At 44.2% G+C, this 22069-nt stretch overlaps 1 protein-coding gene across 4 annotated transcripts in view; it reads left to right on the forward strand.

Annotated features, from left to right (window-relative positions):
* The window catches only part of ZBTB7C (zinc finger and BTB domain containing 7C), a 78039-nt gene extending 57454 nt beyond the window's left edge, over nt 1-20585 (forward strand). For 3 of the 4 annotated variants that reach the window (XM_069963217.1, XM_069963216.1, XM_069963215.1), the window contains exons 2-3: nt 15794-16966; nt 19629-20585. In XM_069963217.1, the coding sequence (XP_069819318.1) occupies nt 15810-16966; nt 19629-20226 (1755 nt within the window). In that variant the 5' untranslated portion in view covers nt 15794-15809 and the 3' untranslated portion in view covers nt 20227-20585. Of the gene's footprint in view, nt 1-14789; nt 14820-15793; nt 16967-19628 lie in introns of those variants that run through there. The other variant, XM_069963218.1, reaches the window with a different exon arrangement.
* Nucleotides 20586-22069: the final 1484 nt, after the last annotated feature.

The raw sequence follows: 22069 nt of genomic DNA on the forward strand, positions 1-22069 counted from the left end.
CGGATTGCAGAAACGCAGTGTGAACCCAGCCTTAGACTTATTGTTCCAGAGAAGGTTTCTTCATCACATAGGTAAACCTGTTACGGCACTGGATAGGTTAATTGATGACCCCAAGATCCGCTTGCCGCTGCCTGTCTCAGTCTCTCCGCCGACGCCTCCTCCTCCTTCTCTTCTTCTTCTTGGCAGCGTTTGGGCATTTAATATCTTTACTGTTGTACTTGCTTTGCCCTCTAGTGACAGAGCAGACAGCAATAAACACACCGCCCCTCCACCCAACCAAAAATGATTACATGCCGCCTGCTTTAAGAATATGAAATAACAGGAAACATAGAAATAGTAACTTTCCGAAAAACACGTAAAAAAAAAAAAAAGAAACTTAAAAGAAAAAGTGGATTTTTCTCAGACGGTTTAAAACTCAATGATGCGATGAAAAAAAAGAGAAAGATCCCCATAAAAACTATAAAGTTTGACATTGATTTTAGTTAAAATGGTCTGGGACCCTCAGAGATGAGACGTAAACTAATTCCAATGGGCAGGTTAAAGGGCTTTTTCAGGGTAAGGAAAACATAGCTGCTTTCTTCCAGAAACAGCGCCACCCTTGTTCTCTGGTTATTTGTGGTATTACAACTTCATTCTATTGAAGTGAATTGAGCTGGGTTGCAATACCGCACTCAACCTGAGCAGAGGTGTGGCACTGTTTTCTATCCTATTACCCCTTTAAGTAATTTATGTATTATTTTTAGTCTTTCAACACACTCTCTTTTCTGGCTCAGAGGGTGGTGAACAGGACCTCCATCTCTTTTTATGAGGTAGGCCACTTTGGGCAATCAATAACTGTTACACATGATAAGAGTGTTCTCCTGTTAGGAGCCAGCAATCACTTTAACCCCTTAAGGACAGAGCCAATTTCGATTTTTGCGTTTTCGTTTTTTCCTCCTTGTGCTTAAAAGGCCATAGCAGTTGCATTTTTCCACCTAGAAATCCACATGAGCCCTTATTTTTTGCGTCACTAATTGTACTTTGCAATGACAGGCTGAATTTTTGCATAAAGTACACTGCGAAACCAGAAAAAAATTCAAAGTGTGGTGAAATTTATTTATTTGGGGGAAATGTGTTTTTACGCTATTCGCCCTGGGGTAAAACTGACTTGTTATGCATGTTCCTCAAGTCGTTACGATTACTATGATATATAACATGTATAACTTATATTGTATCGGATGGCCTGTAAAAAATTCAAACCATTGTCAACAAATATATGTCACTTAAAACCGCTCCATTCCCAGGCTTATAGCGCTTTTATCCTTTGGTCTATGGGGCTGTGTCAGGTGTCATTTTTTGCGCCATGATCTGTTCTTTCTATCGGTACCTTGATTGCGCATATACGACTTTTTGATCGCTTTTTATTACAATTTTTCTGGATTTGATGCGACCAAAAATGCGCAATTTTGCACTTTGGGATTTTTTTGCGCTTACGCCGTTTACCGTGTGAGATCAGGAATGTGATTAATTAATATTTAGGGCGATTACGCACGCGGCGATAGCAAACATGTTTATTTATTTATTTGTTTACTTTTATTAATAACCTGGGAAAAGGGGGGTGATTCAGACTTTTATTAGGGGAGGGGGCTTTTTACTATTAACAACACTTTTTTTTTACACTTTTACACTTATACTAGAAGCCCCCCTGGGGTTAGGGTTATTCCCCCTAGGGTTAGGGTTATTCCCCCTAGGGGACTTCTAGTATAAGTGCTTTGATCTCTCATAGAGATCTCTGCAGCATAGATATGCTGCAGAGATCCATGAGATAGGCACTCGTTTACTTCCAGCTGCTGCAGCCGGAAGTAAACGAGTGCCTAGGCGGGGACGGCGCAATCTTGGAGCGGTCCCCGGCCAGCTTCAGAAACGGAGATCGCTCCTCCGGGATAACATCCCGGAGGAGCGATCTCCGCCACTAGACACCAGGGATGACGCTGCGTCCGGTAATCGGATGCAGCTGTCAACTTTGACAGCTGCATCTGATGACTGTATTAGCGGGCATGGTGATCGGACCATGCCCGCTAATACCTGCGGTCCCGGGCTACAAGCGGCACCCGGGACCACCGCGGTTCAGAGCGCTGCCGCCGCGCGGCCCCGCTCTGAACGTCCCTAACGGCATCAGGGCGTAAATATACGCCCTATGTCGTTAAGGGGTTAAGGGGGAGATGTATCAAACATGGTATAAAGTGAAACTGGCTCAGTTGCCCCTAGCAACCAATCAGATTCCACCTTTCATTTTCCAAAGAGTCTGTGAGGAATGAGAGGTGGAATCTGATTGGTTGCTAGGGGCAACTGAGCCAGTTTCACTTTACACCATGTTTGATAAATCTCCCCCATTGTGTTATTTCTTCCCTGCAGCACCACCACAGGGAAAAGAAGGCATTACATGTATTCATTTAAACCATTGTGTAATGTACAATGGAGGCCAGGACAGGTCCTCCAGAGCAGGAGACGCTCTTTGTAACTGCTCTACTCTCTAGCTAAGAGATAAAGAATTCTAAACAGAGGAGCTTACTATTATAAATCATGATTTATAAATGAAAACATTAAATAAAAATAAGCTATCGGCAAGGAACGTTGCTAGAATACTCGGCCCAAGTAAAAGTGGCAGCGATCAGCTGAGGGGCAGGGAAACGCCCAGCTTGACAGCCTCAAGTTGGCAAACGCTCCTTAGAGGAATTTATTTAAAAAATTAAGTATTTATTATTTATATATGGTTTTTAACAGTTTTGGAATGTTTTTCCTATTTTATCACCTACAATAATCTTCGGTTTTTAATCTGGTCACTAGGCTTAAAAGTAAGGTGAGACGTCATGTTCTGTTTGTGATGATAAAGAGGAGGCTGCTGTAAAAAACAATCTGTTCAGTAAAAGACAACAGATGAAGCTCACAGCTCGGCCTCCCCCTCCCTGGTGAATGACTTTTGCAAAGGTCACAGAGCACAAATAAATAAATAGTCTGGTGATGTTTATTGAATCTATGTTCATTAGTTTAGCCGTAAAGCATGTCACTAAATGCTATTAAAGGGGTAGTTCACAAAAAAATAAAAAATTATTTCAAATTAACTGGCACCAGAAAGTGCCAGAGATTTGTAATTTACTTCTATTAAAAAGTAATACACCACTTCCTGTATGTCCAGCAGGAGGTGGTGATTCTCTCCCGTTTGACTTAGTGCTCTCTGTTGCCACCTCTGTCCATGTCAGCAACTGTCCAAAGCAGGAGCAAATCCCCATAGAAAACCTCCCCTGCTCTCCAGGCTGGAAAGAAAACTAATTTCTATAGGACATACAGCAGCTGATAAGTACTGGAAGACTTGTAATTTTTTTTATACAGGTAAATTACAAATCTTTGGCACTAGTTAATTTAAAATACATTTTTTGTGGTGAACAGCCCCTTCCAAAACAAGATGTCAGCTCCCATAGTAATATACTAGGAATGAAATTTGAAGAATTACAATCAAATTAGGAATAAAGAACATGTTCCAGTATGTGACTCTGATCAGTATAAGAAAACCTAGGCCGCAAATTCCTTTGAGGGTGCCTTCACACCTACCGACTCGCAGCGTTAATAACGCTGCAAGTCGACTAGGTCCTGGCAGATCACTGTCAGTACATACACGCAGCGGTCTGAACGACTGCTGCGTGTATGTAAATCTGCCGGCCACTTAACCCCTTCTGATGCCGGCCGGCCGCCTCCCGCTCAGCTCTGTATACATTACCTCCTCGCTCCACGGGGTCCCGGCGTCCTGCTCTCCCGCCCAGCCAATCAGTGACTGCGGCAGGGAAACACACTGATTGGCCGGGCGCGAGAGCAGTACGCCGGGACCCTGTGGAGCGAGGAGGTAATGTATACAGAGCTGAGTGGGAGGCGGCCGGCCGGCACCAGAAGGGGTTAAGCAGCCAGCAGATTTACATACACGCAGCAGTCGTTCAGACCGCTGCGTGTATGTACTGACAGTGATCTGCCAGGACCTAGCCGACTCACAGCGTTATTAACGCTGCGAGTCAGTAGGTGTGAAGGCACCCTTAGGCTATGTTCACACTACGTATGTCTCCGGCCGTAGCGCGTTCCGTGAATAAGCGGCCGGAGATTTACATAGTTTGCGTACAATGGAAAGTATACGATCTACGGCTGCACAGTTCACACTACGTACGAACTTACGCCAGGATCGTACGTGGCGCCGTAAAAAATGAACCAGACCATTGTTTCGGGACGGAAATGCTGTAACTTACGCCCGTAGCGTAACATGCGGTCCCGTACGGAGTGGTGATTTCTTCATTTTTACACTTTGATTTGCCTATGCAAAAGGTTCTGTGGGGTGTCCGGGGCTAGGCGAAGATATCCAAGTAAAAGAGCGCTGTCAGATCGCTATGTACGCCGCTCGGGAAGCGTACGTAGCTTACGGGTCTAAGTTCGCCGACCGTACGTAGCCGGCCGCAACTTGCGTAAATCCCGTATATGTCCGGCCGTGAAAAATATGCGGCCGGACATATACGTAGAGTGAACATAGCCTAAGGGTGCGTTCACATGTACAAGATCTGCAGCAGATTTGATTACTATGGAACTTACTTTGTGCTGCCTTCTAAGGAATCCCGGCCTGGAGTGTATACACAGGGTATACACTCCAGCCGGGAGTCCTAGAGGCGCCGCTGCAAGAAAACCCTTTCAGTTCACACAATGGAGCGTGCGGCTCCCGTATCAGAATTCAGCTGCAGTGAAGATCATCCGGCCGATGCTGCAGTACCGGACAGTATGTCCTTCTCTGACACCGGCTGGTGTCTTACAGAGTGGGAACATGGCCTTAGGGTGCGTTCACATGTACAGGATCAGCAGCAGATTTGATGGCGCAGATTTGATTCTGCAGCAGATCCGCAGCAGATTTGTTGGTCCACATTTGATTTACTTTGAATCTGCATCTTCAAATCAGCGCCATCAAATCTGCTGCAGATCCTGTACGTATGAACGCACCCTAATTAGTAAAGGACATCTTGTCTGATACAATGTATTAATCCTAAGAAGCATAATATTTACTGATTGGAGAAATATTTCCCTGCTTTTCATTTTCTCGTTCCGCTGTGGGAGTGTGATGAGCCTGAATATCATGTGTCTGCCACTTCCAACCAATGTCTCCCCAGGGCCTGACACGGCCTAAGATTAAGAAAACAATTACTTTCTTTGAGCACTTTTCTAGTATTCCAGGAGAGATGGCTATATTTTTTATTGCCGTATTGATCCTACAATATATCAAGGTTAACCAGGACAATGGCTGCAGGCAGCGCGCACCGCCAATTAATGTGTTCTGTATATACTGAATAAACAGGATCCTCTTCTATTTCTCAATTAAATATCGACCTGTGAACGTCTTCTTCCTCTACAACGTGAAAAATCGAAGCGTGGGGCAATGTAAGGGCTGGTGATCTTAATGACGGGCGCTGGCGAGTGTTCACAGTGATTCAAGAATGTTTCTTATTCCCAACATTATCCGCAATATGCCGCTTAAAGGAACATTAAACCTTGCAAACATGCAAACCATATTTCTTGCAGTGATGGGTGATAACCAGTATGTCTACCATAAGGCTCCTACAAGCTATAAGAGTAGCTATAAGGTGTCTGCTTGGGCCCCATGCACCCCACTTCCTCATTAAAAAGCATCAGTATTATACATAGGTGGGGGGTCCTGTTATTGGGGGTCCCCATATTTTATATTGCTTCATGTTATGCTTTTTAAAGGAGTTATCCTTATCATTGTGGGTAGTGTCAACTATTCCCCTATCCTTGTGGGTGGTGTCAAATATTTCCCTACCCTCGTGGGTGGTGTCAAATATTTCCCTATCCTCGTGGGTGGTATCAACTATTTCCCTATCCTCATAGGTGGTATCAACTATTTCCCTATCCTCCTAGGTGGTATCAACTATTCCCCTATCCTCATAGGTGGTATCAACTATTTCCCTATCCTCATAGGTGGTATCAACTATTTCCCTATCCTCATAGGTGGTATCAACTATTTCCCTATCCTCATAGGGGGTATCAACTATTTCCCTATCCTCATAGGTGGTATCAACTATTTCCCTATGTGTGTGGATGGTATTAAGTATTTTATTATCCTCGTGGGTGGTATCAACTATGATCCCTTTAAATGTAGACATGGCTTTCCTTTTACCCCTAGCTGTGGCATGGACAAGCATAGCTCCATCTTCTCTGTGTCTGCCTATAAGGTAGAAGCTCCTGCCCTGGTATGGTTCTGTTCACATTACCATCTATGCATTTATCTTCCCATCAAATCAATGGACAACATAATGAAACCCAATAGACCTCATTATAAGTCTGTGCGGTCCATCAATCAGGCCCAGTTGCTGTTTCCACTTCCACTGCTATGGTTTCCATTGTAATTCCTTGGCACTGCAAGGTCCAAGCCACCTAGGTTCATGGTCACTATAGCTGTTAGCACGTCCATGGTTGTTACCATGGAACACAATATTCCTAATAATAAGGCATCACAATCCCAGTGGACTGAGTCATGACATGTAAGGATCTGGACACTAAAAATCAATCCGTCCCTGAGTCACTTTTGCCCATGGGATGGAGTTTACATTAGGGGGTCAATGAGGGGACATGACTGTAGAATTCCATTGCTAGATATCATATGATCATGCGTCAGTAAAAAAATAAACAGTAAAAGACTTGCTATATTTTATAATATAACTTCTTTAAGAGGAAAAAAAAACAAGAAAAAATTGGTCTCCAGAGCAGATACAACAGGCTGACACTTCCTGCTTTCTTCAGCTTTGCTGTATAGACTAGGACAGAATAAGCAGGGTCATCTCATTATTCTTAGAGGGTGGGTGAGTTGCAGACAGCTCAGTTGTACTACAAAAGAACTAGATAAAGCAGGAGAGTAAAGGCCCTAACACTATATACTATACACAGCTGTATGCAGCTCTTCTGGTTTCAGGGGAAGGAGCTGTACTCAATCATTTCCGAGAGACTGTAATAATCTATGAGGTTTCTCTGTTAGTTCACCTCATTCATTGCAGCTGCCGTAAAGCACTGCTGCAAATGTCTGTACAGACAATACGGGAAGGAAGGTAAGGGAGAGATTTATGGCACTGTCTTGTACTTAGTTTCTCTTTTGTTGCCCATAGCAACCAATCACAGCTCAGCTTTCATTTTACCAGAGGAATGTGAGAAATGAAAGCTGAGCTGTGATTGGTTGATATGAGTAACAAAGAGAGAACCATAACTTTCCCTCCTGTATTCCCAATATATGGTGCTGTTTTGGGAAGAAAGCAGCCATGTTATTGCATGCCTGCATATCACCATTAACCCCTTAACGACATCGGGCGTAAACTTACGCCCTCGCGCCCTGGTACTTAGCGCATCAGGGCGTAAATTTACGCCCGATGTTTCCCTGATCGCTGCGTGTTCGCACACAGCGATCGGGGAAGATGGCCTGCTATAAATCATAGCAGGCCATCTTAGCTTCTCGCCACGGGGGGTGGTTAACACCCCCCGTGCTTACGATCGCCGCTATTGGCTGATCAATTCAGATCAGCCAATAGCGGCGATCGGAACCTTTCCGGGTCATCGGTGACCCGATGACCCGGAAAAAAATGGCGGTCGGTGCTGTCCGAGGACGGCACCGACCGCCATTACTGTAAAAAGTAATGGTGGTCACGGTGCCACCGGCTCGATCGCCGTGAGCGGCCGGCCGGTACCGTCCGGCCGTTCACGGCGATCGGGCCGGTGGCACGTCGATCAGAGTCCCCCAAAATAGTAGCTAGGTAGCTGAGGGGTAGCTGAGGGGTCAAGAGCAGGTATTTGTACATTACTCACCTGTCCCGGGGTCCTGATCGGCGTCTTCCGGGTTCGCGGCGTCCTCAGTCTTCTCATTCGGTCTTCGGCTCTTTCCGGCGGTCCCCATTGGCTTTTTTCAGCTATTTTCGGCTCCAGCCTCGTCTTTTTCTGGATTTTGCGCTCTGCTGCCCCCTAGCGGCTGATATGTGTAATACACTTATCAGCAGCTACAGGGATGTTCAGAATGTAGAAAAAGTTCTTTTTTTCCAAATTTTTTTTTTTTCTATTTTCCGCACCCTATCGCCGCTGAGTGTTGATCAGCATCGCACGAAAGTGCGCTGCTAATCAGCAACTCCTCCTTTTTGGCGTAGGGTGTTTTTTTTCTATATCCTACTGCCACGGTCTGCTGATAAGTGCGGCATTTATCAGCAACGCCTTTGTTGGCGTAGGTTTTTTTTTTATACTTACTGTAAAAAAAAAAAAACACGTAAAAAACACATTACACCACACTACATTGAATAAAGTTTGACACTACACCACTACATACCCCATATACCAATCCCCGTATAAAGATGGCCCCCAGGGTGTTTTCGGCATCAGAGGGATACGTTATTATTGCCTCCGACACCGAAACAACCAGTGAGGATGAATGGGGGGATCCTTCTTTCCTCCATTCATCCTCATCATCCAGTGACATGTCTGGGGGGTAGCGTAGCGTACGCTGCCCCCCAGACACGTCTTTTCCGCCAGTACCGTCCCAATAAGAGATGACGATATGGCGTGAAATTCTACAAACTCTGTGAGCGTACCTCTGGGTACTCTTACAGATTTAGGGTACGTGCACACTGCGGAATGGCGAAGGATAACCCTTTGTGTATTCCGCAGCTGGCACCCGCCGGTGGACTGATGCGGGCGCGTGTCTCCACCCGTGTCATAGACTCCATTCTATGCACAGGCGGATTCCATCGTCCATCCAAAGAATGAATACGTTGGACGGAGAGCGGAATCCGCCCGTGCATATAATGGAGTCTATGACACGGATGGAGATGTGCGCCTGCATCACTCCGCCGGTGGGTGCCAGCTGCGGAATGCACAAAGGGTTATCTGTCGCGATTCCGCAGTGTGCAAGTACCCTTAGAGTGTATGAAGGAAGGGACACCCGAATCCAGCCCCCAGATGCCCCCAGATGCCCCCTCCCCCCCCCATCCTCGGAACAAGTGGGAAGATCGTCCGGGAACTGATCTTCCCACTGCTGGATAAAGGTTACCACCCGTACGGGGATAACTTTTATACCAGCACCCCCTCTTCCGGTCCCTCGCTGCCTTGTAGCTTGCGGCACGATCCGAACATATCAGAAGTAGTAATAGAGCCCTTATATTTAGCAGCCATGGAGCGGACCCAGCGCTTCTGGATATGAAGGACCCCGTATCGCACCAGGACAACATTTTCCAGGTGACGTCCCCCACACTGGAAAACAGGAGACCCCACAAGAAGTGCAGAGTGTGGCGTAACAGGGGGATCAGGAAGGACACCATTTTCCCGTGTGACACCTGTCCTGATCCCCCCGGCCTCTGCATACTGGATCGCTTCAAGGTGCACCACACGTCATCGGAGTTCTACATTATCTAAATTCCGTCCCTTATTCCTATTTCAGGGGTCACGTTGATCCGGGGATTATTCTGATCGCCATTATGGAGTCGGGAAGGAATTTTTCCCCTGTGATGAGGCTACTGTCGTCTGCCTCACGAGGGGTTTTTTGCCTTCCTCTGGATCAACACAGATTGAGTTTGATGGACACCTGTCATTTCCAACCTTATAAACTAATAATTGGCCTAATACCCCCAAATAAATTAGAATTGTCCCTTTTCCCCAGCTAAGTAGGTATGGCCACCATTCCCATTAGAGGATGCCATGATGCAATTACAAAGCCTCTGTGCGGCCAGGACAGTAGAAACCCCCCACAAGTGACCCCATTCTGGAAACTACATAAGGAATCTAACAAGGGGGGCAGTGGGGATATGGCCCCCTGGTGACGGCCACATTTGGGACGTGAAAATGAAAAAAATGGTATTTTTTATTTTCTCGGCACATGTTCTACGTAAGTGCCCGTCACCAGTGGGGTCCATGTGCTCACTGCACCCCTTGTTAGATTCCTTATGGGGTGTAGTTCCCAGAATGGGGTCACTTGTCGGGGGTTTCTACTGTCCTGGCAGCACAGGAGCTTTGTAAATGCGACATGGCCTCCATCCTCCATTCCAGCCTCTAAATGGCGCTCTGTCCCTTTGGTTGCTTGCCCTGTGCCTATATGGCACATTATGCCCACATGTGGGGTATTTTCGTACTCAGGGGACACTACCCTACACGTTTTGTGTTCATTTTCCTTTTTAACCCCTTGTGGAAATGGAAAAAATCAAGGCTAGACCAACATTTAGTGTAATTTTTGTAAAATTTTTACTCTAAATCATTAATCTTTTCATTTTCACAAGGGGCTAAAAGATAAAAAAAAACACTAAATGTGTAGCGTAATTTCCTCTGAGTACGGAAATACCCCACATGTGGACATAAAGCGCCATGCGGGTGCAGGGTAAGCCTCCGAAGGGACGGAGCGCCATTTGGTTTTTGAAGGCTGGATTTGGATGGAATGGATTTCGAGGGGCCATGTTGCATTCAAAAGGCCCCTGTGTTGCCAAGACAGTTGAAACCCCGCACAAGTGACCCCATTATGGAAACTACACCCCTCAGGGAATGTAACAAGGGGTGTAGTGAGCATATGGACCCCACTGGTGACGGGCACAAATGTGGAACAATGTGGCGTGAAAATGAAATATTACATTTTTTACACTATAATGTTGGTTTGGCCTTGAATTTATCATTTTCACAAGGGGTTAAAAGAGGGAAAAAAAACAAAATGTGTAGAGCAATTTCCCCCGAGTCCGTAAATACCCCACATGTGGACATAAAGCGCCATGTGGGCGCAGGGCAAGCCTCCGAAGGGAAGGAGCGCCATTTGGATTTTGGAGGTTGGATTTGGCCAGAATGGATGATGAACACCATGTCGCATTTACAGAGCCCTTGTGCTGCCAAAACACTGGAAACCCCCCACAAGTTACCCAATTCTGGAAACTGCACCCCTCAGGGAATCTAACAAGGGGTGCAGTGAGGATATGGACCCCTTGATGACGGGCACATTTGTGCCATGAAAGTGAAAAAATGAAAATTTTCCCTTTCACGTCACATTGTTCCACATTTGTGCCCGTCACCCCCTTGTTAGATTCCTTGAGGGGTGTAGTTTCCAGAATGGGGTCACTTGTGTGGGGTTTCCAGTGTCTTGGCAGCACGAGGGCTCTGTAAATGCGACATGGCCCTTGAAATCCATTCCAGTGAAATCCAGCCAATTGGCGCTCCTTCCCTTTGGAGGCTCGTCCTGCGCCCCCTTGGCACTTTATCGCCACATGTGGGGTATTTCCGTACTCGGGAGAAACTGCACTACACATTTTGTGTCTTTTTTTTCCTCTTATCCCTTTAAGAAAATAAAAAATTGAAGGCTAGAACAACGTTTTAGTGTAAAAAATATATATATTTTTTTCACGCCATATTGTTCGGAAAATCTGTGAAGCACCTGTGGGGTCCAAATGCTCACCGCACCCCTTGTTACATTCCTTGAGGGGTGTAGTTTTCTAAATGGTGTCCCTTTAGGGGTGTTTTTCAGGTTTTGGCACCCCAGAGCCTCTGCCAACCTGAAGTGGTACAGTCAAAAATGACCAAATATAACGGAGGCATTGAAATTCACTAGGCGCTCCATTATATCTGAGGCTTGTGGTTGCGTCAAATAGCGCAATAGGGCCATATATGGGGTATTTCTATAAACTGCAGAAACGGGGCAATAATTATTGGGGTGCATTTCTCTGGTAGTAGGTTTATAATTATGAAAAATATTGGATTACAATAAAATCTCTGCACAGAAAATTAAAATTTTCAAATTTCTTACACACTTGGCTTTTATTTCTGTGACTCCCCTAAAGGGTTAAAACACTTTCTGGATATGCTTTTGCAGAGTTTAGGGGGTGCAGTTTCTGAAATGGGGTGCTTTGTGGGGCTTTCTAACATACAGGCCCCTCAAATACACTTGAAAGCTGGGTTCACACTACAAATATTTCAGTCAGTATTGTGGTCCTCATATTGCAACCAAAACCAGGAGTGGATTAAAAACACAGAAAGGATCTGTTCACATAATGTTGAAATTGAGTGGATGGCCGCCATATAACAGTAAATAACGGCCATTATTTCAATATAACAGCCGTGGTTTTAAAATAACAGCAAATATTTGCCATTAAATGGCGGCCATCCACTCAATTTCAACACTGTGTGAACAGATCCTTTCTTTGTTTTTATCCACTTCTGGTTTTGGTTGCAATATGAGGACCACAATACTGACTGAAATATACGTAGTGTGAACCCAGCCTAAACCTGAACAGGTCCCTAAAAATATCTGATTTTGAAATTTTACTGAAAATTTGGAAATTTGCTGCTAATGTTTTAAGCTTCCTATTGTCTAAAAAAAATGAAAGATCGTTTAATAAATGCCGCCAACATAAAGTAGACATGTTGCTAATGCTATTTAATATATAATTTATGTGGTATAACCACTTTCTGTATACGCAAAAAAGTTTCAAAGTTGGAAAAATGCAGTTTTTCACATTTTTTCACATTATTTGGGGTTTTTTCATAAAGATTCGTTATGAGTATCGACTCCAATTTACCATAAATGTAAAGTACAATATGTCACGAGAAAACAATCTCAGAATCAGCCGGATAGGTAAAAGCATCCCGAAGTTATTAATGAATAAAGTGACACTGGTCATATTCATAAAATTTGTCTCTGTCATTAAGGCCATTTCAGGCTCTGTCCTTAAGGGGTTAAGCAAAAAATGTGCAAGAATTATCAAGGTACTTGCGTCTGATGATATATATATATATATATATATATATATATATATATATATATAAGCCAGACCACTGCTTTTAGAGTAGAGTGGTGGTCTGTAATGTAACCCAGACAATGAGCTGTCAACAATAGGAGGGAAGGAGCAGGAAATCAGGAGCAGGAGACAAGTTTACTGTATATGAATGTATATTTGAAAATATTTAACTTGACAAGGCCTACAAGTATAACTGTTAACTGAGATAATACCCCTGTAAGGGAACGTCCCATCAGTATGGCACCTGTCGTATCCTATTTGGTAATATGGACGTCATAGTGGGGGATCCTTCCGGGATGCCTATCTATTGGCCTGAGGGGACAATATATAGAAAAAGAGGCCGCGGTGGTGTTGACGTGTCAGAGTTGATACGCGATACCTATGGCCGGTGTAGGAAACGTTATTACTGCAGCTTAGTAAATGACGGCCAGAGGGGAATTAGTGACCCCTTAGCAGGTCAGCATCTTAGTCACCTGAATAATGTAATTTAGCTGTGGATTTTACCCGCTGTAAATAATATATTACGTTCAGCAGTTCTCAGCAACCTGTGGGCCCCCTGTGGCACTGTATTACATGGAACTAGTAGCTCTGGTGTAATACAGCTGTGACGGCTTATGACATGATGGGAAAATGATCCTCTGGAGACTTTACTGTCCCCGCAGAGAGGGGTCAGCGTCCTGAGCGCCTCATAGATGTAGGTAGCCCCCCCAGCTGCTGGAGGGTAATATTTACACATCCTATTTCCCATGGCCCCAGGCTTCCTGCTCCCACACGCTAATCATGTTGGTGTTACTATCTGGGTGTGTGGGGGTGGGAGGTGGACAGAGATCAGGACAAGGTCCCTTGTATGCACTGATCTTCCATGGAGAGAGAGGAAGCCAGCGCAGCGTGTAAATTCCACCGTGCAATGTAAAGGTGTCCTGATCAGGAATGAAAAACACATGAGGACACGGGAGTTGCTGGTTCTGGGATGTAGCGGTGTTATATCAGGCGTCCATTCCCTACTCTTTTGGTAATAGTGTCTGCACCACCTGGTGTATGGAGTCTTATACTTCAAGCAATGCTGCCTAGGAGAAAGAAAAATTATGCAAATTAAAAAAAAATGTCACTCTGATGCCACCTACAGGTATATTAACTTACAGTAAAGCTACCTCCAGTAGGTGGCACTAGAGAGACATTTGCATACCCCTTATCCCAGGGAGCATTGCCTGGCCTATAAGACTTCCAACACCAAGTGGTCTCCACAATGAGAAGCACTGTACACTGTAGTATACAAGCTGTATGAGTAGTATATACCTAAGTACATATACAGGACCCTTGCTCTTTTCATTAGAAGATTCTCTGATACTGTCTATAACAACCTGTGATTATCACATGACCAGGACAGTTTTTTATCCTCAATTAAAGTTTCTATTCACTGACAGCAAGTAGATAATTAAGTTCCTGGGGAACTGATATAGAAGGTAGAACAATGGTTACGCTTTATTTGATGAAACCATGATACCCCATAGAAGTATATCTTCCTACATTTGACTGTTTTGCTTAAAGATACTCTGTCAGTAGGTTTAAGGTGTCCTATTCAAGGGTATCATAATCAGTTCTGTGCAACTGATCCGGAGATCTCCTCCTGAATAACATGGACAATAAGTAGTCCTTTCCATTATGTGAGCTCAGTAGTCCTAGATATTCATGAGCAACAGCAAACTCCACCCACCAGCTGCTGATTGACAGTTATCTATCCATGCTGTGTATAGGCAGTCAACTGTCAATCGGCAGCTGGAGGGCGGGGGAAGTGGTGCTGCACGAGTCCTATTCCTGTTCAAAACAACTTTCCGAATCTTCTAATAATAACAAGGGACAATTTAGCAATAAAACAATTAAACGTTAACAACCAATATGGCTGCAACACCACAGAAAAATGCCAATATCTCTGTATGTAAATAAGATATAGTCACCAAGCGTCATCTGTTACCCCATCTCCTTATTTACTAATACATAGAGAATATTCAGGTTTGGGTAGAAATCCCCTTTAAGATTAGTAACAATTATTAGAAAATGATTTGACTCTCCATCAGAGTGGGTGGTGTCGGCCCTTAGTAAGAGGCATGAGGTCATGGTACGCTTAAGTCCTATTGGGGAGGGACATCTTCATTGTGCCAGACTAACATCATGGACAACATGATGGTGTCCCAGCCTAGCTACATCATCGGAAGATCATATTGTAATCTGTATAGGAGCCCAAATGAAGTAGCCTGTATGACTGGCGCACAGTAATCAGTTATTGTAAATAACTGGAAAAGTCATAGCCTGGTCTTGAAAAAGTTTGATCTTCAATTGAATAATAAGGTTTACCAGCACCAGCATATTCTAATAGGAATTCTTTAAAGGGGTACTCCGGTGATAAAAACCAACAAGTTTTCAGATTAACTGACAGAAGGTTACACAGATTTCTAAATTACTTCTATTTAAAAATCTCCAGTCTTCCACTACTTATCAGCTGCTGTATGTCCTGCAGGAAGTGGTGTATTCTCTCCAGTCTGACACAGTGCTCTCTGCTGCCACCTCTGTCCATGTCCAGAGCAGTAGCAAATCCCCATAGTAAACCTCTCCTGGTCAGGACAGTTCCTGACATGGACAGGGGTGGCAGCAGAGAGCACTCTATCAGACTGGAGAGAATACATGACTTCCTAAAGGACATACAGCAGCTGAACAGTCATAACTTGAAACTCCTAGCCCCTAATGGAATAGGGCCCCAGCTTACCAAGTGCAAATTATAATTGTGGTGGAGGAGCATTTGGGGTCCCAGCAACCAGGGTTGGGATGGAACCAGTACTGCTGCCTCCCCCATGCTATGCCCGTCTGTTGGCATTACCAATAAGAGTTCTCCAATGGTATCTCCAAAGCTGTCCATCTATACACAAAATTGCATTGTTTCGGTATGTGATACCATGCTTCTATACTGATCTCGAATCTCTCTATTGTAGGACCACTCATGAGAACATGGCAAGTGGCGATGAAGATCTGATCGGTATTCCATTCCCTAACCATAGCAGCGACATCCTATGTGGACTCAACCAACAGCGACACGATGGCTTCCTCTGTGATGTCATCCTCATCATCCAAGACCAAGAGTACCGCACGCACAGATCCGTCCTAGCAGCCTGCAGCAAATATTTTAAGAAGCTCTTCACCACGGGATCGGTGGTCGACCAGCCCTACATTTACGAGATTGACTTTGTTAAACCGGAAGCATTTTCCGCCATATTGGAATTCGCTTACACGTCAACGCTGACCATCACCACGTCCAATGTGAAACATATCCTGGACGCGGCTGAGATGCTGGAGATCCAGTGTATTATCAACGTCTGCCTGGAAATCCTGGAGGCCCCAAGAGACGGTGAAGAGGAAGAGGAGGAAAAGGAAGATGATGAGGAAGATGAGGATGATGACGAAGATGACACAAAAGACTTTGTGAACCAGGAGAACCCAATGGATATTCAGGAAAGCAGCTGCCATCAAAGCCCTTCTGCCTCGGACCATCCAGAAGAAGGCTACCATGGATCTCAGAAGGACTTACCATCCCAATACTCTTCCACCCATAATCCTTCTGGTCACCAAAGTGCTGTCAAAGACTTTTCAATAGAGTCTTTATTAAGTGAAGACTCCCATCCTAAAAATAACATATCAGACAAAAGACCAACCCTTTCCCATTTTGTTCCAGGCTTCTTTCCACAGCTTTGGAATGGAGATCTGGCGGCCTTTTCCCAACTCCAAGAGCCGCAGGTGGATATCGGACCCCTGAATCTCGTGATCAAAGATAAGAAAATTAAAGAGGAGGAGAACGATGAGATACCTACCCTACCCTTTCCCGCTGATTTCTTCAAAGACATGATCCTGGACCATTCCTCTAAGCACTTTGGGCAGATCAAGGCCGAGATGGACTACAGCGCCTACCTCAGCTTCCTCAGCGCCGCTCACTTGGGTATGTTTCCACCATGGCCATTGGAAGAAGAGAGGAAGATAAAGCCAAAGGCTTCTCAACAATGTCCCATCTGTCATAAGGTCATCATGGGAGCTGGGAAACTTCCAAGACACATGAGAACGCACACGGGAGAGAAGCCATACATGTGCAGTATCTGTGAGGTCCGATTCACCAGGTTAGAACCCGGCTGAAAACGCCAACAATGGTTTTATATATATATATATATATATATATATATATATATATATATTTATATCTCAGCATTATATAAAAAATATTTATAACTTATTCACTCTGCCACCTGGGAGTATCTAAATAATTCCTAAAAACATGAAAAATCTTTCCGCCTTGTTCTTTTTTTTTTTTCTCTTTATCTAATGGGGTATGAAGACGTCTTGTAAATAGCTCCGTACCTTTAAACAACATTCACACATCTCAAGGTCTGTTTTGAGAACTGATTCAGAAAGTTTTACCTAGATGACAACTCTCATCTACGCACAGAACAAGTCATATGTGGTCAATAATGATATAGTGCCATCTAGTGGTAGATTTTGGTATTAGTCCCAAAATTTTTTTTTTTAAAGGAGTTTGTTCCATCGACATCACTTATTACCTATGCACAATATAGGGGATAAGTTTATAATTGGGGGTGGGGAGCTGAGCTCTGGAATGTTCCGCAATCACAAGAATGGGGGGTCCTAAGTCTCTTGTCCAACATGGTACTTGTCTATCTTCAATAGTCCCGTAAACAGTGATTATGGAGGTCCAAAGTCTTTTTTTTTAAATAAAAACAAAACAAAACATTAACGTATTAGAAGTTGACGTGAGTTCGATTGACTTGTTGGTTACTTACTATTTTCATAATAATATCTTGACATATTGCAATTTTTGCGCTGGCCACTAGGGCGCACACTAGGCTGATTTTTTTTTTCTCTCTGTGACTCACTTGCCAACTTTGTTGAAGAGATTGGGGCAGAATGAGCAGAATTCATTATTATCAGGGAAAAGTGGATTTAAAGGGTTTTTCACAGAGAACACTTATCGTTGTTTGATAGGTGGAAGACTTCTCCATCACCAGAACAGGACTGATGTAGATAGCTATCCTTGGCTTTCCATTTGCACGTATACCCAGCTGTCACTCTATTCAGACCCTGCACCACCATCTCATCATCGGTGGGACCCCCATACACTTTATACATTTGGGGGAGATTTATCAAACATGGTGTAAAGTGAAACTGGTTTAGTTGCCCCTAGCAACCAATCAGATTCCAAAGAGTGTGTGAGGAATGAAAGGTGAAATCTGATTGGTTGCTAGGGGCAACTGAGCCCGTTTCACTTTACTCCATGTTTGATAAATCTCCCCTTGGCCTGTTAAATGTTGAGTAGTGTGAATGGGGACCCCAATACTATACACATGAATCAGGCTCTTCTACAGACTTACATCTGAATACGCTTTCTCTTTATAACCCCTTCCCCTACGTGTGATGGTCATGAAGCCCCCCGGGCAGTTTGTTAAGCTGAGCCGCAGGAATCCATGATCATCAGTGTTACTAACACAATGTCAGATATAACATGTTCTCCTTCTGTTCACAGCTATGTCCGCGTCTTATCTGGTGCTTTTCCAGCCAGGATGATGGTTCTGTGCCAGAAACCGTCTGTGTAATAAAACATTACTGTGTCAGGCACTTGGCCCACGGTCTTATATTTCGCAGCAATGGCTTGTGCAGGGCCGGCTTTACACATTGTACATCAACACAGTCACATAACATATATATATATATATATATATATATCTATCCATATCATCTCACAGTTCCTGTGTCATCACGACCCCACAGAAATTACCCGCTCAACCAATTAATGACTGCAGAGGTGTCCCGCCTCTGTCACTGATTGGCTGAGCAGGTATTTCTGGGTGGGGTTATGACATCACAGGAGATTATGTTCCAACCACTCAGTGCCCTACTTTTTTTGTTTTATGTTTGCCCCTTTAAATAAGCATGTTAGATGTTGGGTAAGTACATCCTCCTCATTAGGTGGGTTCGTATATTCTGTTAAATAGGTAGGGGGTTGCCATTAGGTAGGTTGTCCCCTATTAAGTAGGTACATAGGTCCTCCTAAAGGAAATTGGAACCTCTATAGGTAGGTAGCTCCCCTAATTGGTAGCCCCCCCCATCATTTTAATATCTCCCCCCCGTACAATATATATATATATATATATATATATATATATATATATATATATATAAAAAAGATCCCTGCCCCCATACAAAACATCAAGGACTACCCCTCTTCCCTAGTACAGAGTGATGTCATCTTGTGTACTTACACCAGGATGCTTTAAGAAGCTGGTGGCCTACAATAGTAAGTGATGGGGCAAATGTATTCAACTGTATGATTGTCTTGATGATGTGCATACAGTTGAAAGCATCGCCTAAGGCTGTATACATGTTTTCCAGGACTCCCTAAGGCGGCATCCAAATTCTCCAGTCAACGGGAGTTAAATGTCAAATGTTCAAGTCCATTCAACACTAATGGGGATAAGTTTGGTAAATGACTTCATCAGCCAACAAATGAGTTCTGGTCACAAGGTGATATCAACCTGTTTGGCCAGTAATTGACCTGTGTAATAGGGTCCATACTGTAGAATAACACGTCTACTATCATGGCATCTGTTATATATGTCTGTTGTGGTCCTGTATATTCATATTTTGAGCCCCAACGGAAACAGTATGTCGTGTCAATCTCTGTACGATGCTGCAGAATATGTTGGTGCCACATTAATGATATAGGCATTTGTAAATCAAGTGAATAAACATAAATATCTTATTTTTCAGGCAAGACAAGCTGAAGATTCACATGCGGAAACACACCGGGGAGCGGCCATATTTGTGCATCCACTGCAACGCTAAATTTGTCCATAACTACGACCTTAAGAACCACATGCGCATCCACACAGGCATCCGACCTTACCAGTGCGAGTTCTGCTACAAGAGCTTCACCAGGTCCGATCACCTCCATCGTCACATCAAGAGGCAAAGCTGTCGAATGTCCCGGCCCAGGAGAGGCAGGAAGCCGGCCTACTGGAGAACCTCAAGCCTACTGTTTGCCCGCAACAGTCGTCCAGAAGACGAGACCTTTGTTATGATGCCACCAAGTCTGGAGAGCGGTGGTAACCACAGGGCCAATGGGACTATTGGCGTACCGGGGAATAGCCCCAAACATCTACTTGAAGAACCTAAAAACATTCTAAATTTGCAAGACTTGGACAAACAATACGAGAGAACACGTTTGGAGTCGGACAGGCATGGTGGCCTTTACGCGTTTTCTTTGGCGCACAATGAGAACATCTCTCCTCAGCCATTTTTTGTCGGAGCAGGCGATCCCTGGAATATGACATTGAACCACGCTCCACTTTCTGACGCTAGTAACTAGAACAAAACCATTGGCTTAAAGGGGGTGCCACTTCATGGAGGCAGCCATGTTGTGGACTGTACCAATCAGGGCTGAAAGTGGAGTTCCCTATTGTCTGCACTCCCTCTGGACACAAGCAATGGTTGCCATAATCACCGACTAGGTGGCCGGTCCACACCAACATGCACGCCATTGTATCCCTTGTAGATTCTTTTCTTTTTTTTCCTATGAAATCTATACTATGGATATTGACAGTCAATGAATCATTCCAAAGAAGCACAGATCTGGTATATATGTATAGTGTGACTATATGTATATATAGGAGTATAAAGTTCATTTATGCATGTAAACTTTTTCTTGTAGTAAAGTTTTTGACATTAGGCCTGGAGTCGTAGTTCACGTTCCATGGAAGTAATTTATTGTAAAATTGGATTCGGTATTAAAGGGGTATTCTACTCAAACATAAATTTTGATACGTTGCTGCCCATGGTGAGACTAACAATTCCTTCCATACTTGTTATTATCTATTCGGTCTCCTTCCCCCAGTTCTCAGCTGCTGCTTTCTGATAAAGACACAAAAACCTGTGTGTGAGCTTTTCTCTCTGTCTCCTCCTTCTCTCCCTCCCTTTTGAGACGGCTGATGTAAACAAGTCCCTGACTGGCTTTATCTGCAACATTGCAGCTTCTTTTAATGCTGGGAGGGTTATTCTAAGGTCAAGTTGCTAATAAACTCACTTTGATTAACTCTCTCATCGCTACAAAGAAGATACAAAGTTGCAGATACAGTGAGTCAGGGACTTGTTTACATCAGCCGTCTCAGAAGGGAGGGGGTGAAAAGGGGGAGACAGAGAGAAAAGCTCACACACAGATTTTTGTGTTTTCAGCAGAAAGCAGCAGCTGAGAATTGGGGAAGGAGATTGAATAAATAATAACAAGTATGGAAGGAATTGTTAGTCTCACTATGGGCAGCAACATATTAAATGTTATGTTTGAGTGGAATACCCCTTTAATTGAAACCAATCTCTACAAAAACAGCCGAGTTTGCACAGTTTATCGGCATCCAATCCCCTCTCTGTGTTTCATGTACTGAGCATGTACGGTACTGAGCAATGGCGTCGGCACTCGGGACATTACAGGATGGCCCCTTCCGTGACGCTGCAGGCCCCTCCACTCCCAAAGAGAAGTAGTGAGATTTTTTGCTCCATTCATGACTACTTTGCCACTTAGCATCGCCCATGTGATCACATAAGGGTAATTTACATATGAAGCGGGAAATTGTTTTTCGAGGCTATGAAGGAAGCTGACAGCGATGAATTATATGTTTGGAAACCATGCAAGGGGCTTTATATCAATGTATAAATAGCTGCATAGCCGTTTTTCAAGAGATTGGTTCCCTTTAAATTTATCCTTTCAGCCTTTAGCTACATAAGCACAATAGGACACATTTATATAAAATGGTGTAAATCTAGATAGTATCTGGATGCCAATAGAAATCTTTAAGAGGACCCTATACTTACCATCTGCACGTTAGGCTACCGGTGTCTCCTTATGTGGCTCGTTCACACTCTATACAGGGGGATCTTTAGATTGTCCAGGCGGCCCATTGAAGAGAGCGAGGATCTGCTTTTATTGGATAAGGCCGGTCGTACCCTTTTCCCCTGTGGTCGGGGTCCTGTCGGGTTGCTACCGGGTCCCTTGGGATAGTGTCACAGATGATGTAGTCACAGGTGGCCAGAGCGGTGTAATGACCCTCCCGGATAGTAGGACCCGCCACCCACAGAAAGGGGAAGTGTCCCAAGGTTGCGGTGTATATGCTGTGCAGGTGGTGATGAATGATCACAGACTCTTGGAATAAAGTTGAGTT

This window comes from Dendropsophus ebraccatus, chromosome 3 (assembly GCF_027789765.1).
Source record: "Dendropsophus ebraccatus isolate aDenEbr1 chromosome 3, aDenEbr1.pat, whole genome shotgun sequence".
Classification (NCBI taxonomy): domain Eukaryota; kingdom Metazoa; phylum Chordata; class Amphibia; order Anura; family Hylidae; genus Dendropsophus; species Dendropsophus ebraccatus.